This window comes from Echeneis naucrates, chromosome 14 (genome assembly GCF_900963305.1).
Source record: "Echeneis naucrates chromosome 14, fEcheNa1.1, whole genome shotgun sequence".
NCBI lineage: Eukaryota > Metazoa > Chordata > Actinopteri > Carangiformes > Echeneidae > Echeneis > Echeneis naucrates.
In genome coordinates, this window is record NC_042524.1 from 13,545,094 (window position 1) to 13,560,767 (window position 15,674).

Sequence of the window (15,674 nt, forward strand, 5' to 3'; positions counted from 1 at the left end):
GCTGTTAGCAGGCGCTGTTAGCTCGGAGCTGTGTGCAGCCTTTTGTTAAAAGGGAACTTTATGTTCTCAGTGTTGGTGTCCACTTTCCTCTGGGCTCAGCCTGTTACTTAACGATGTAGAGATAGTAATTACTGCCGCGATTTTCTGATCCAAACAACCAAATTACCACTTTTGTGTTTCTAGGAGATATCCGAATTCGACTAATTATTTATGCATTGATTTTTTTTTGTCCCAAATCCTAAAATACTGCACGAATGTATCAATCATTGTTTGCTTGTCGAAGGTGTGCTAAAGAGTGAAAATATTACATTTCTAGATCCTTCCGCGGATGGACAGTAGTGTTATTAAATCATCACACGGTCGAAGATGGTTTATTCCTTCATGTTACATCTCCAGATATAAATACAAATCTTAAATGATGCAATGGGCACTTTGTAAATAGAAAAGGAAAAAAAACACAATTTTAATATACACAAATATTTAAATATGTGTAAACATACAGATGTATGCACATCATCAGCAGTTCAACGCAAAACAGAAATGATCCAGAATGAAGTGATTGTTAATTACAGGCAATTCTGTATTATTCCCAACTGCCTTGCATGTGTTATGTATGTTTATTGTAATGTTTAAAACCGTGTGATCGGTTTCTCCAGGTAACGGTGAGATTGGGAGGAAATTAGGAATTTGTTTGTAACCATAATATGAATATATCTTTTCCATAAAATCTCAGTCTGCCAGCCAGGCCACATACACAGAGGAAAAGAAATATCGCCGCAGTCCACTTATAGACAGCAAAACAATGTACTGTATGAGTTTTTGCAAATTAGTAGGTTAACTTTGAACAGCAACATTATATTTCTTTAACCTTTCCATAAAATTTCAAGCAAACAAAAACAGCAAATATAAAATAAGCACTGATTCACAATATATTACACATTTATAATTGTATAATATACAACTCTTATACTATAATAGTTGACTAAATAATTCTAAATCTTTGTAATTGCTAATAATCCTATGACTCTTCTACACGCAACAGTGGTACACCAAATAATATCGCTATTAGAACAAAAAATCCTCTGCACACTTGCAAACTGAAAAAACGGAAAAGAAAAAGAAAACAAAAACCCAACTAACAAACAGAAAAACAAGCACAAAAACTACACGCACCCTCAACCATGTTTCAAATCCTTTCTTTTAAAGATCGCAATTATGGTATGTCTTTGTTCTTAGATATTAGATAATATACAATGGAGAAAATATTCAAGATATAGGAGAGATTACATGTTTAATATTGAGTCAATATTTTATGTATGACACGGTGAATCCTCTGAATATTAAAAAATAATTTTAGATGCAGCCATAAATCTGTCAAATTATTACATTTGAGTAATTGTAGTAAGCCATGACCCAACACTTTTTTGTTTTAGAGATGAAAATAAAATACAAACAGCTGGCCATATCTAGAGTAAAATAATAATTTCCATTAAAAAGGATTATTTCAGCATCTATGTGAAATAACATGATTAGAAACCATTAATTTACATTTGATTGTCATTACAAAATATCTATAAATCAAAGTAATCTATAAGGTATAAAAGCAGAACAAATACATTTCTAAAAAATACCATCACAAAGAAATCTGAGAATGCCATATATCATTTGTGGCAAGGCCTTTGACCAGTATGAGACGCCAGTTCACATTATACTTTACTGCGTACATGTTTCAATATATGGCTAACATGCCATGCCAAAATCTACAGTTAAAGAGTACATCAAGTGAACACAACATCAGTACCACCTTTACAAAGCAACCCAATTCAATAGCCCTGAAAGAATGCAGATTTTTTTTAAGTGTATGATTTTCAGTTTATTTTTGGATTGCATCAGAGAGGCGTTCATTGGAGCCTTTGATAATTTGAAGAAAAAATATGGCTATAAAATTACCATAGAGTTGAATAAACACCCCTGTGACAAAGTGCAGTGTCATCAAAAGGTTTACAAGACATTAATGCTACAAGCATCATAAAGGTAGTGTTATGCTGCAGGGCTGTAATATTTCCATAAACGTGTTCATGAAATTGTGTTCACTTCACCTATATGTTGGCCATTATGTATTTACATCAGACAATTTTTGTCTACAGACTGAAAAAGATTAAAGGTATATCTTATTAATTTGAATTTCAGTCTGCTACTGTCCCCTCACCATACACCTGTCACATAATATTTGTACTGGCATGTTTATTACCCAAACAAATTAACAAAAACTGAAATACTTCTCCTGCATTGTGACAGAATTCTGGTGTGTGTGAAAATATCAGAATAAAATTCAAATTCAAACTCTCCCTCTAAGTTTTAACAAAATTTTGAAGAGGCAAACATTGGTGTTTCGCAAACCATTTATAGCAGTCCATTTTGCTCCTTTCTCATTTTCACAGATGAGTCATCCATTTTTATCTTTAAAGGATTTTGATGACGAATTGTTCTTTTTAGTACATCGAGACATTTAGTACCTAAAAACAAACATAACATGTTTTAGAAAAATTAGATAGACAAATCCACAATAAATCAGAAATATTGTGGTACAGTTTTAGCCACATAAACTTATTTATACCTTGCCGTTTTGTGTGTGTGGGTTATTCGGTGTCAAGTGTGGTTTTCATTTTGCCAAAAGCAATAAAGAAACAGATTCAATTTTAATTTTATAATATACAGTACATTCTACAAGTATATAAAAGTGGTTTCACTGATATGTCTGTGGACGTTTTCATGACTGGAATTTTAATGTCAACACTGTTAATCCAAGGTGACTATGTCTGCTTTGGGGATAATGGGGATAATGGGGAAAGCTACGGCTCTGTCCCACATTTCAAGCCTGAAGCAAATGAGTATTTTGAATTTTGGTGAATTATTCCTATGAGCTGTGATAACTAAATGTAGTGTTCATAACTGCCATTTAATTATGAATCATCATTATGGGACAACTGAATTACTTCAAGATAAGAGAGCTAAAAAATCATGACTAGAAATGGGAGCCAAGAATTAAAATATACACTTTTGAAATGAGCAAATAAATGAAATGTGCTAAAGAAGTATAAAATTCTTACTGAGTCATCCATGATGGAAGATGGATCGAAGTAGTCCGGCTTTAGCTCTGTCCTTTCTCTACGATTCTTTGATGCTGGCTGAAAAATAACAGCTCAGTTAGAACATTGCACCTCAAAATGTAATGTAATGTAGATGAGAGAAAAAGGGCATTTCAGTCATTTGTTCTTTCTCAATCAATTATCCATCAGGGTCGCAGGGATGATGGAGGTAATCCTGGTGAAAGTTCCAGGCGAGGGCGATCCATCGCTAGGTCGACATATTGAGACATACAGAGACAAACAACTACTTACACTCACTTCCATGCCTACGGGCAATTTAGAGTCACCAATTAATCTAAACTTGCAAGTTTCTGGACTGTGGCAGGAAACCAGAGTACCCAGAGGGAACCAACACAGGTTTAGCTAGAACACACAAATTCCACACAGAAAGGCCCCAGGCTAGGGACCCGAACCCAGAATCTTCTTCCTGTGAGGCAACAATGCTAATCACCATGAAAAATTTTATCTCAATAATTCAAAAAGATACGTAATATGTATGAGTTGTCACAATCAAATGCTGCAAGTCCTTCCAGGTAGGCCATAACCATTTACTGATGTGTAAATTAAAATACATGACACTGCAGGAAGGGAAGAACACTGCATAAGCTTCCAACTAAATACCATTAAATCAACATTGGTTATTGCTGTTTTTTATTTGGAGAAAATCTGCTCATATAGTAAAAGCCAGTAAAACATGACTCGACCATAAAAGGTACATTTAGTTTTTGCTGACAGATAAAATGTGGTTATATAGCCTCTAACCTTCACTGAAAATATTTATACAAGGGAATTTGTGTCCCTTTGTGTGAATTTTTTTTATAGAAACACAGAATCCAGATTAACATTTCTGAAATTACCAAATCGATGTCCATCGTATCAAAATCCATGCCCTCATTGATGTCCTCCAAGCGGTCCTCTGATGACATCATTACGTCCTCCACTATTGGCTCCTCATCATCTTCCATGAGTCCAGAGCCTCGGCGCCTGGGAAATACACACTGATTGTTAGGACACTGTGCTTTTCATAGTCTATTGAATGGAGGTTATATCAAAACTATCTCCACAGTGAAAACTCAAAATCTTACATCGCTTGCTGCATGTGGTTCCTCATTTTGGCATAATGCATGTTAACCCGCTCTTGCTGCTGACGGGCCTCAGCTTGTTGCCTTTGTGTCAACATCCAAGTGACCTGGGTACTGTGGGACCATGAGCAGTAACATCACATAAGGCTCATAAGTCATAGCACAAGATACTGTAAACAGTGGCAAGTTAAGGTTTCATTTTTAATAAACTGCAACACTTTCTAAACACTTTGTACTTATTAGTGTGTGTAGCTTTGTTGGCAAAATGGAAATTGTAAAATGCAAAAAGTAAAGGGGTCTGAATAATATCTTTTTTACTTGTAATCTAGTGCAGCCTGGTGGTGATGCTGAGGCTGCTGCTGGGTAGACAGAGGCTGATGGGGATGCTGCTCTGTTGGTATGGTGTATGCAGTTGTGTAGCTGTCCTCTGGCCTCATCTTCTTTGGATCCCTCAGTACCGTGGACGTGAGGTGGGGTGAGTGCATCATCACTGGTGTCTGCACATTCTGCTCACGGTTCATCCAGACTGCGTCACTACTGCTGCAGCTATTTTCTTCTGCTTGAGAAAAGCATTGCTTAAACTCTAGTATCATAATAATGCTTGCACTATGTGGTAGTTTTCAAAGTTGTTCTTTACTGAATGAGAAACAATGTTGAATTTCTCACCCTCAGGTAGTTTCCTTTTGCTGGCAGTGGCTGGCTTGGACTTCTTACTCCGGATAGTTGACCCACGACTACTGATCCCACTGATGACAGACATGGTGTCATCGTCCCCTCCAGCCTGCAGGGAGTTCCTGTAGGAAATGAGGGGCAGCCAGCAGTCCTCTCTCTGCAGAGCCATCTGAAATGTCATGAATCGCTCCAGGTACATGTGGCTGTAGAGGCCAGAATGACAACAGTGAACAGCTTTTTAGAGTCCCTCATCAACTCACGACAAATATAAAATCTCTGCAGATGCCATATGCCTCAAACTTACACTGTTCTCTTGTCCTGTCGAATTAGTTTGCTGGAGAACTCGCTCAGGATATCCAAAAATGCTAGATTGAGTGGTGGACTCCCCTCTCCTTGGGGACTAGGTTCTTTAAAAGCGAATTCAATTCCATCCCTAAACCAAATCCAAAGGGAAAAAATAAGTTAATGTAGAGCTTCCCAAATTAAAACAGAGAGTCAACGCAAAAAGCTGAGTTTCATGCCAAGCTGTACACAACATGGTCTTGGATCAAGACTATTACTTACTTATGTAACATGGCAATAGCCTCCCTCGTCTTCAACTGATCCAAGCCAAAAGTTAATGAAAAGCGTCTGGCAAGCTCTTTAATGCCACAGAAGGCTGAGGATGAGCGGTCAAAGTTGAAGCCAAGTTCAGACAGCATGTCATTGAATAGCTATAAAAGGAAAACGGCACAATATAACAACATTATACTTCTTTACTGGTGGTTTCACACAGTGGAGACCTAAATCTTTGATTAAATTCATCAGTGATCTATAGAATATTATGGAAGGCAGAGTCTATCCAGTTTAAATAAGGTCATGATATTTTCGCTCAAGCAAATAATTGTGAAAGTGATGCTCACTGATGCATTAAAGTCTGTAAATTTATTTAATTTTGTTTTGATAAGCTAAAAATTGATGCACAAACCTAAATTCCCACAAAAAATGAAACAGGACAAAAAACGTACCTTTTGAAGGCTCAATATGAGTGTCTTTGCACATTGTATTTTGTCGATTTGTCTGGTTTTACTCATTGTTTCCTTGATGATATCACCATAATCGTTGTAATACTAACAAGAAAATAATGCAATACAGTTAACATGAAAAGCAGAGTATGAGGAAAGATGAACAATTAAAAAATAAGTTGAAACCTACCCTCATATACTGTTTAAATATATCTGCTCCAGTGTTTATTTCCACAACATTGTAAATGATTAATTTGCAGTAGGCAGCTAGAAGGTTTCGTCGCTTGTGCAGAGCCTCAATTTTACCAGCTTCATCATCTTGCTGCCCATCTGAAAAATACAATATCATTCAAAAATAAAAAAATATATACTATATATAATTAGCTGTCTAAACCACAGTTTTTAGTTAGGTTAGTGTACTCAATGGTGCCTGATTGTGACCTGTGCTGTTGCTGTCATCATCTTGATCAATGAAGACATGATCCAAGATGAAGTTAAGCAGCTCTGCCTGCAAAGAAGAGTCTGGCAAAAAGACCAGAGGCTCCAGCTGTTCCCGGCCTGAAGACATAATTTGGTGGCTGAAGATCAATAGCAGATCACATAGAATGGTGAAGGCCTGGAAAAAACACAACATCTCAGCATTTATGGCAAAACAGACTGATCACATTGAAATAAAAGAAATCACGTCAGCATAATACCACCTGCTCTTTGACGGCAGTGTTGATGCTGTTTAGGTAACGCTGACACATTAAGGAGAAGGCTCTCATTTGCTTTCTCAAAGTCACCATGTCACCCTAAAATGAAGCAAATGTTCAGTTATGTAGTCCTGTAGGTGGGCAAAGTAAATACTTTTAACAGTCAACAGTTAAGATTCCTCAGATATTAATGGATCTGTATGATTTGAAAATAATAATTCAGTGGCTCCAGATCTTCAACTAGTTTTTGAGAAAAATTTGAACTTTCTAGAAATAATTTGATGATAGCAACATTTCTGTAAAGGTCAGTAACCAACAATATGAAAATACCTGTAATGAACTGCCATCTGAAACCTTTGCTAGATGCCACAGGATGATGTAGTGTGTGCACTGCATTGCATGAGTCACAATCTGGGAAAAGAAAATCGATCGGATCCTATGAGATGGGATCTCCCACTTGATGAATGACATTGTTACTGCCAATGTAGCGACAAGTCTATTATCAGGACTTTGATACCTGCTCAGGCATATCGCCATTCTGCAGACCTGTGTTGAGTAGTCTGTAATTGCTGGTGAAGAGATCCCACTTGGAGAGGTCATGTGCACTGGAGAGAGAATTAAAAGGAAAAATTACACATCTTATGTTGTGCCTATTGAAATGATAAGGATAATTGCAACAAGTTCTTTACTTGTGGAACGCGCTGATCTTCTTGAGCGTTGATAACACCTGATAGGCATCATCATCATCTGCTTCTTCGCCCTAACAAGTGAGACATTTAACTTGTGAAATCCTAGGTTACTCATCCTTTACCGCTGCGTCTGGGAACAAGCTTTTTAAACAATCCATGCAATAATACGCCTTATAACACCAACCTCTTGCAGGAAGTCCTCCAGGAGTCTACTGAACTTGTCTACAAGCTCATCAAGAAGCTGGGAGCGTGCAATGTCCACCCGGTTGTAGATAGTAAACTCTTCATTGCAGAGATAATGGTAGGTGGTAGAGCAGGCCTCCAGGACCTCTGTGTCTGTGTGCTTATCTATAACCTCCCATATTTGCCGCAACAACGCATCCAAATGCTTTATGAGAACATGAAACCACATTGTATTGTTTCAGTGGTACTCTGGGCAATTTTAAATTACATAATATAGAGCAAATGTAAAAAATGACTAACCTTTTCTAACCGGCCAGTGGTATAGATGTCAAGATCAAAGTACTTTGGTATTTGTAGTAAATTGGTTACTTTGTCAATATCAACACAGTACTATAACAAGAAATGACAGAGGGGTTAGTTTGAATAGCGAGGACTCAAACATGTTAAAGTGCAACAGGTAAATATGACAGTTAACTCAGCTGCTGGATATAGTACAGTACAGTACCTTTGCCAGTAACAGAGGCAAAGCAACAGCAAACATCTCTGTGATCCGTGTCCGATCATCCAGCTGTGTTTTCTTCTCCTTTGCAGTCAGGACCTTTGCACATAAACCCAACCACCTTAACAACATGAAATCCTTCAATAAAAGCATTGTTTACTGTGTTTTCAACATTACAGTTAAGACACTGACCCTCTTTCCTGTGCCCCTACCAACTGGAGGATGGCATTCACAGGCCTGTCGAATAGCACAAAGCATGATCTCAACCAGAGCTGTTTCCTGTCGATCAGTCAGGGCTAAAAATTGCAGACACGCGAAGTTACTGACAAGTAGAGACCAAAGTAAATGACCAAAAAAAAGAATATAAAGGTTCTTACTACAGCTGGGCAATTTAAGCCAGTAAGTGCATTAGGCTGTTGTCTCCTACCTTCCTCTCCTGGCATGGGCTCATCCAGCAGCAGGCTGATCATCGTCTCCCAGTCCTTCAACAGTTCTGATGCACATTCCCACAAACTGTCCACCAAGTAGGCCCCATGTTCATGGAGCTATGAAATGTTAAATAGTTAAAAATCTGTTGTTTTGTTTTAAAATGCTGACACTTTGACACAAATAATAATTATGCCGTCCCATTTGAAACTAAAAATAGATTTCAACACAAAAAGATATTTTATAGTGACAAGATTAACATCCACAAGTGAGGCACATGGGTCTGATTACCTCGCTCTCCAAGTAGAAGAAGACAGTAGTTTTGATAAGGCTGCCATTGAGGCTCTGCCTGCCTCTCCTGGGAAATCCCTCGTCTTCTGGACCTCGGTGACTGAAGAGCCTTCAATCAGCACAATACAAAAGACGTCCGGTGAAGAAAGGTGTTGCTTACACGCTTGACAGGACAGTATGAAACTCTGACTCATGAAGTCATTGAATTTACATATCAGTCTTACCTGCATGCCTTATAATTAACAAGCACAGATTATGTGTATGTATCCTAACACGTACTTGAAGTACATTATATTATTTAGATTTAATAAGATAGGGATTTTTTTAATGACTGACTTTGTTCCACACAACACATCATTTTGCACTAAAACAAGATCACAGCTGTGGCCCAGTTCAAGCTGAGCACTGCCTCCATTCTCAGAGGCGCCATCTCCCAAGGCCACAGTGGGCCTGAATCCTCCTAACACACTCGGTGTGTAGTTAGTTAGAGGAGTAGATGTGAAACAATAATAAAAAAAAAAAACAACAACACCACCACCTACTTCTTAAAGAGAAATTCTCCTGCTGAAACAGCAATGGGTCGATGTGCTGAGTAAACCAGGTGATACACACTCTCACAATCCTCTGCTGTCAGAACCTCATCACTACTCCTGTCAAAAGAAACGTGCAGTCTCTCAGTGTTTCAGTAATAAACTGAAACTGAAGGAAGGCATACAGGCTATCGCGTTACCATCATATTATGTCAAAGGAATCACATAAATCCTTTATAAGTCAAACAAAGAACATAATGCCAACATTCAAGAGGAAAGGAGGTTACTCACTGTAAGACAAGTGTCAGAAGTTTAATAGCTTGCACAGCAACATCATATTCCTTGTCCAGAGTCATAGATACAATGCGGTCCTGTTGAGAGAGTTCATGTCTCAGACACAGTAGCATTGCTATAAGATCCCGATAACATTGGTTGGCATATCACGTGTGGGTATAACAGAGCTTTACTGACAATGTTACTCTTAAGTTATCTACATTGTTTGACTGAACAAATAAATAAACTTTTCAAGCAGTGACCTTTTAACTGAGCTCACCTTGAAGCGACTCGTGAAGAGCTCCAGTCGCGCGCTGAGTTCTCTGTTGTGGTAGAGGCCTTGCAGGGCAGTCAGACACTTCAGTCGCACCTCACCTTGCTGGAGTCACAGTAAAAGTATGTAAATGTATTTATGTCATTAACTTTATTGTTTACTGTAAAAACGTGTTTCGATCAGCTCAATTAAACTGCTCTCTTATTATGCAACCATACATACAATGATATGCAATGATTGGAGGTCTCAGAAATGACTTTGAAGAACCAAATATGACTATATGAAATATCTTTTAAGGCCCCTTGGTTACAGAAGGGACTGCAGGCTTGAAATCAGAAAAAAAAATGCTCTTAAAAGTCACCCAAAATAGAATTCTGTTTGCTTAAACTTTTATTTAAACAACTCAGATGCTGTCTGTTAGCTCACCTTGTCATGCATTGTCCAGCCAACATACTTCAGGTAACTGTCATTGAGGAAGGCGTCACTGTACAGCTTCATCCACACTCCAATCTCTTCAATACAAATAGCTCTTATTTCAGCAATGGCATCACTGACAAACACAGAGAACAGATCACATTTAGCCATCAGGCCTATAAAGTCAGCCGGCTTGTGTAAACAGAATAATTAAGAGATGTTAGATTTTCTAATGAAATTTAAACCCAAAACGTTCACGCTCATTTTAGTGTTGACATTAGTTTCACACTAGAGGGCACCAAATAGCAATTGATAATAAACCTTGCAAGGTCTTTGTTGAGATAAGTGTTGGAAGCACCTTGGTGATATCTCACTGTCAAAGTGTATTAAATCGACCAAGGAGTCACATACCGATATCTGTGAACAAACACTCCTTTGAAAATTGCATTCATCATGTTTTCAATTTCATCTTGATTTTCTTGAAGCTGGAAGAAAAACACAAAGTGATACTTTTAAAATAATTTACATGTATGGGGCAAAACAAAATCCCCTAAGCCACTTTCAAACACAAAAATAGAGAAGTATGATTTTCAAGCAGTTTTTTTAGAGAGTACATTACATTGCAAAAGTATTTCTTTGAAAATTTAAATCAAAACTGTTTCAGTCAGCCTCAAGACCATTGGCTTGACCAAGTACACCTTTATGTTGAAATATGTTAAACCCAATTAGAACAATTCTTGTAATAATCTAGTAAAAATCATGTTGACAAGAAAGTGATACTGCACTTGTTACTGCACACAGCTACACCATGGGGCACACTGTATTCTTCCACAGATTGACTGGTTGAGTCAGATGAAACATGGTACAGGTCTGATTGACAGCTCGGGTGAAAAAAATGTAGTTCAACAGAAACAATAGAATGATAAACTGGTGATAATTTTGAAATCAAAGTGTTCTTGTTGCTTCTCTACACTCAGAGCATGCTGGTTCTCATCTACTATAGATTGCACCATGTATAGAGAAGTCGGTCGCACACCCCACACAGTACAGCCAAGACTTTCACTTCAATCATTTGCAGCCACTGTCAATGGATAGTTAAAAATCTTATTTTCCTTCCCTTCTTTCCTACCTCTTTACGCTTCTGTAACAGGAGCTCCAACCTATCACTGGCCCTTTTTGCAACAACCTTGTTCCTTTCTGCCTCATATTGTCTCTGTGTGTTGTCCATATTGATGCTCAGGTTCAGAGCGACATTCACCAAGGCTGTCATCAACTTCATGGCTGCCAATAGAAGACAACAAAGTTCAGATACACACCTGAGGGAACAGCTTCTGTAAAATGAGAGCAGAAAGAAAGACGTGGAGCAGGAATGCATAATACGACAGTGCACTGACCTGCAAGTGTGCTTGTGTGTCTAAATGCTCTGACCTGTGAGTCAGACAGGCCGGTGAGGAGTGAGATGACCGTGTCCATCATATACTCATCGTAGATGATGCTGTACTGACACTGACGAACCAAAACTGCAATGAAGTCACAGAAGCTTATCCTGAATTTCTTCCACTGTGGCCCTGACAGGGTTAATGGATAGTCACCACTGTCCTATAGCAGAGAGATAATCAGATTCAGTTCATATCACATCATTCATTTCTCTTTAGTACCTGTCGCATTTCAAACATCACTTATTTTGTTTATTTCTGTTGTCTTATCCAAATAAGATTGTTAAATGTTCTGGGATGTTTTTTTTAACATACAGTCTACATCACCTCATCAAACTCTTCTGTCATTTTTCGAATGATCTCGGAGTTCTGCATATTTCTGAACATATCTCCACTCACAGCACCTGTGATGAATCACACAGATGTCAGTCAAATTAAGCATATGTGACACTGCTCATCATGTCAGATAAATACCTTTACAGCCAGAGCACTGAATGAAGAAGTTAATTAAGTCCAGAAGCGCAACATCTCTGTCATGTTTGTATGCCTCAATCCAGTCATCAACAACAGACTAGAAGAAAAAACACAACCAAGATCATTTTTTCATGCATCAAATAAAAAAACATGTTAGAAACACATCTCGGTGTACTCAATGTACAAAAAATGACTCATATCATAAACACAAGTCTAGAATTACAAAGCAATAAACAAAAATTTAGATGAAACAACAAAACAGTAAGTAAACTTTTTATTCACCTGTGTGGCACTCTTGCCCATTTTAACCACCTCAAACAGGGTCATAGTCTCCATCCCATTCTCCCGATGATGGCCATTCATCCAGCCAGCACCAGGGCCCCTCCCTGCTCCTCCACCTTTGGCCTTGTCTCCAAGCGCCTTTCTCCCTTTCTTGGCTCCCTGTCAGAGAGAAAGATGTTTGATAGAAGATGAGTCTTATTTTATCATGACTGCACGACCATGACAAACACATGTAGATTTAATTCTAGCTCAATACCTTATTTTGTAATCTGTTACAGTGTGCAACTACATTTTATTTCAGACATTGACAATGATCTAGCTTTAAATTATTTTCTAAGCAGGCACAGTTGCATAATATCACACTGATTCTCCTGTTTCAGTCATTTAGTGTACAAGGAACAGGTCGAGGGCACTCTGTTGCATTGGACAGGTATGGGAAATGGATTAACGAAAACATTATATTGGAAAACATACCATGCCCTTTCCTGCCTTAGCATTTTTGCCATCAGGATCCTCAAGGTCTGTATCGGAGGACAACTGAGAATCTGCCTCTCTGTAAACAACACATCAAGTCATTACAGACATCAAAATTTACATTTAGGAATAGGGGATGAAACATTAATTATTTCCGTTAATGAGACATACATCTGTGACCCACTTACTGAGGAAACTGAAACTCTGTGTGCAAATCCTGCCCTGCTATCATTTCTTCAACATTTCTGGATCTGCTGAAGTAGGTACTGCTCTGGGCCCAAAACAAGAAGGTATCTGCTTAACTGCACCTGGAAGAAAAGACAAGTCAGAAGCCTTTGTGGCAAAAAGGCAAAAAAAAAGAGCTGACTTCAGTAATAACTCCACTGAAAGCAAAAAAATGAGTCATGTATTTGTAGAAACAAGAAATCTGTCACAGTTGCATGGTCAGTTCCAAGAAACACGAGCATGGAAACTACTTAAAATATGATGTCTGTTTAAATAGCTAATTTCCCCTCTATGTGCAGTAGACTGTAATGTGTGTTTATTCTTAAAGCCAGAGAGTGGCCGCATTTTGTGCATTTGCCAGATTTCAATAGAGTATTTACAAAGCCCAAGCAAGCACAGATGTAAATTATGAACTGAATGATGGCTGAATTCCAGTCCTGCTGTCGTGCATGTTGGCATGTTGTCATAGCTCAGCGAAACATTTGGAGAGAACCCGAAGCGACTGCTTCTGTTAATAATAATAGAACTGTGCTTTCCTTACTGTGCCAAAATGTCTGATGTGTGAAAGGCCTCGGTACTGAAAATTAATAATGGACATTTTTATTAATTAAAGTGCCAGTAATTAAGTTAATCCACTAGCCATCAAAAATGCTACATATTCATCATTTACGGGAAAAGATTTGTGAAACATTTTTCAGTTCAATTTTTGTGACAGGCTTCAACTAAGACACTTTTTGCTGACGCTACACATACTCACTTCCAGTTTCCATTCATTGTGCACATCGAGAACTTGCTACTGTATGTAACTGTGCAAATAATTCTGGGCTTTCAAATCTGGTATTTATGACACCCACAATACTAAACTGTAACTGAAGATTACATTATTTGGACACCTGAATAAAGGTTAGTCATTCACCAGATAAAATTCCAAAATTCATCCTTAGTGCATCTCAGTAAGATTTGCATGTTTTACTTAACATCACAAACTGTTTGAGTTTACTGAAGCTGCGAAGGGGAAATACAGTTTGGGTAGCACTACCAAGTGTTAAAAGTCAGGGCCTGCACCAAGCTAGGCCAAAAGCACAGAAGAGTCAAGATTCCTCCTTTGGCCCTCAACCGCAAGGTTTGGAGTTTGAAAAAAAGGAGGCAATTCACAGAAATAACCATAGCTTTTTTTTTTAATCAAGCACTTTTCATATAAGGGCACTGTAACAGTCTTTGTAGCTGGGAGTGAAAATTCATTTAATGAGTTTTCATTCAGATCACAGGTCTTCCTTCTTGGTGTGACTGTGTGCTGTTAAACTTGGCAATGGGAGGTTGCATGTGTCCTCCTCCTTAACTATTAGGACTTGAATTGACCTCTTCCACCACCTTTGACCTTTTGTGCTGAGTGCTGACATGCTGGTCTTGATCAGTGGCCAGGTGGAGGAGAGACGGAAGTGACTGACACATCAGATGTTCCCTGACTGCAGCCTGCACTGTCAACATCACATGGATCGTCCTGCTGCATGTATAGAAGTGCACACTCGGCATGCAACATAACATCAGATCCCGTCTTATGCACATGATGTAGGATCGCCAGGTGTACCGATGACAGGTTGTCGACTTTAACTGGACTTCTAATCTGCAGCTCGTCGATGCCAGTCGCTCCTGACAGGCGCAGTTGTGTACTTCCGAGCTCCACAGAGGACCACAGATGTTTCCCAGCCTGCTGCTGATGCCCATCCGCTCAGGGCTCATCCTGACGTGCCGTCAGAGCAGCTCCCAGGCTAATGGCAGCTAATGTTGTTAATGGAGCTATTAGCCGACACACGCTGTGTGTGTGTGTGTGTGTGTGTGTGTGTGTGTGTGTGTGTGTGTGCAGCTTCTCCTTCACTGCCTAGTTGGTGCGGAGCCATGAACATGCAGAGCAGGTTCACTTCCAAATGAGTTCCTCTGTTGGCTAATAGCTCACCGTTAGCTGTGGCTCAGAAAGGGGACCTCTGCCTGACACAAGCCGGGAGTTTCAGCCTCCTCCATGAGCCGCATTCATTTTTAATAACGACGCGTTTCGGCGCTGACGAGCCGCGTAGAAATAAACACAGCCCGACGGCTCCTGTAGCATCAATGACAAACTCCCTGGATGTTAACATTAGCTATCCGCCATTTTACAACTTACCTCGTTTTAAATCAAAGACGGTCTAAAAGCAAATAATCCCAACGCTGTAGACTTTGCAAAGCAGTCTCTTTTGTTAATTTGCTGCACGAACTGTCATTTTCTAACTCAGAAAAACAATGCTTTTATTTGCTAGCTAACGTTAGGAAGCTCCTTGGTGGCTAACATAGCAAGGTACAGTTTGTATTTTCGTTATGAATGCAGCACACACACCACCTGTCGGCGGCCCCGGGAAGTGCAGCCGAGGAGAGAGACATCCTGTCCCTGTCCTCAAACTCCAGACCATCCACCGACCCCTGTCCTCTGACCCCTGTCCTCTGACCCCTGTCCTCTGACCCCTGTCCACCGACTCTTGACCTCTGACTCCAGTCCTCTGACCGAGCTGGAGAACAGATATGTTAATCAGTGCACAGGTGATGTATAAACCGAAATAACAAACGTGGACCT

General features: G+C 39.1%; 1 protein-coding gene across 4 annotated transcripts; it reads right to left on the minus strand.

Annotated features, from left to right (window-relative positions):
* Positions 1–355: 355 nt before the first annotated feature.
* stag2a (STAG2 cohesin complex component a) lies at positions 356–15,413 on the minus strand. Of its 4 annotated transcripts, none has more exons than XM_029518841.1 (34): positions 15,231–15,413; positions 13,036–13,155; positions 12,848–12,926; positions 12,374–12,532; positions 12,092–12,188; positions 11,945–12,021; positions 11,576–11,780; positions 11,311–11,462; positions 10,593–10,666; positions 10,194–10,317; positions 9,774–9,872; positions 9,512–9,591; positions 9,233–9,340; positions 8,691–8,799; positions 8,401–8,518; positions 8,166–8,269; positions 7,980–8,072; positions 7,775–7,864; positions 7,476–7,679; positions 7,292–7,362; positions 7,120–7,207; positions 6,933–7,013; positions 6,609–6,701; positions 6,349–6,523; positions 6,098–6,237; positions 5,911–6,012; positions 5,468–5,616; positions 5,208–5,336; positions 4,898–5,106; positions 4,550–4,787; positions 4,235–4,345; positions 4,007–4,133; positions 3,111–3,188; positions 356–2,516 (listed from the first exon to the last, which is right to left on the minus strand). In XM_029518841.1, exons 2-34 carry the CDS (start codon positions 13,077–13,079, stop codon positions 2,493–2,495), a joined length of 3,831 nt encoding a protein of 1,276 aa, XP_029374701.1. In that variant the 5' UTR covers positions 13,080–13,155; positions 15,231–15,413; the 3' UTR covers positions 356–2,492. The 4 variants fall into 4 exon arrangements, with proteins under 4 accessions (XP_029374701.1, XP_029374702.1, XP_029374704.1 ...); XM_029518842.1 differs by having other exon boundaries at positions 4,550–4,790; XM_029518844.1 differs by lacking the exons at positions 11,945–12,021; positions 12,092–12,188; positions 12,374–12,532; ... (1 more) ...; positions 13,036–13,155; positions 15,231–15,413 and having other exon boundaries at positions 11,311–11,512; positions 11,610–11,738.
* Between the last annotated feature and the right edge of the window lie 261 nt (positions 15,414–15,674).

Coding starts and splice junctions, on each gene's coding strand:
- stag2a (XM_029518842.1), bottom strand. CDS start 13,079: ATGATAGCAGGGCAGGATTTGCACACAGAGTTTCAGTTTCCTCA. Junction 8,270..8,400: donor GCCCATGCCAGGAGAGGAAG/GTAGGAGACAAC, acceptor TGCAATTTTTAG/CCCTGACTGATCGACAGGAA. Junction 7,363..7,475: donor TGGAGGACTTCCTGCAAGAG/GTTGGTGTTATA, acceptor CTCACTTGTTAG/GGCGAAGAAGCAGATGATGA.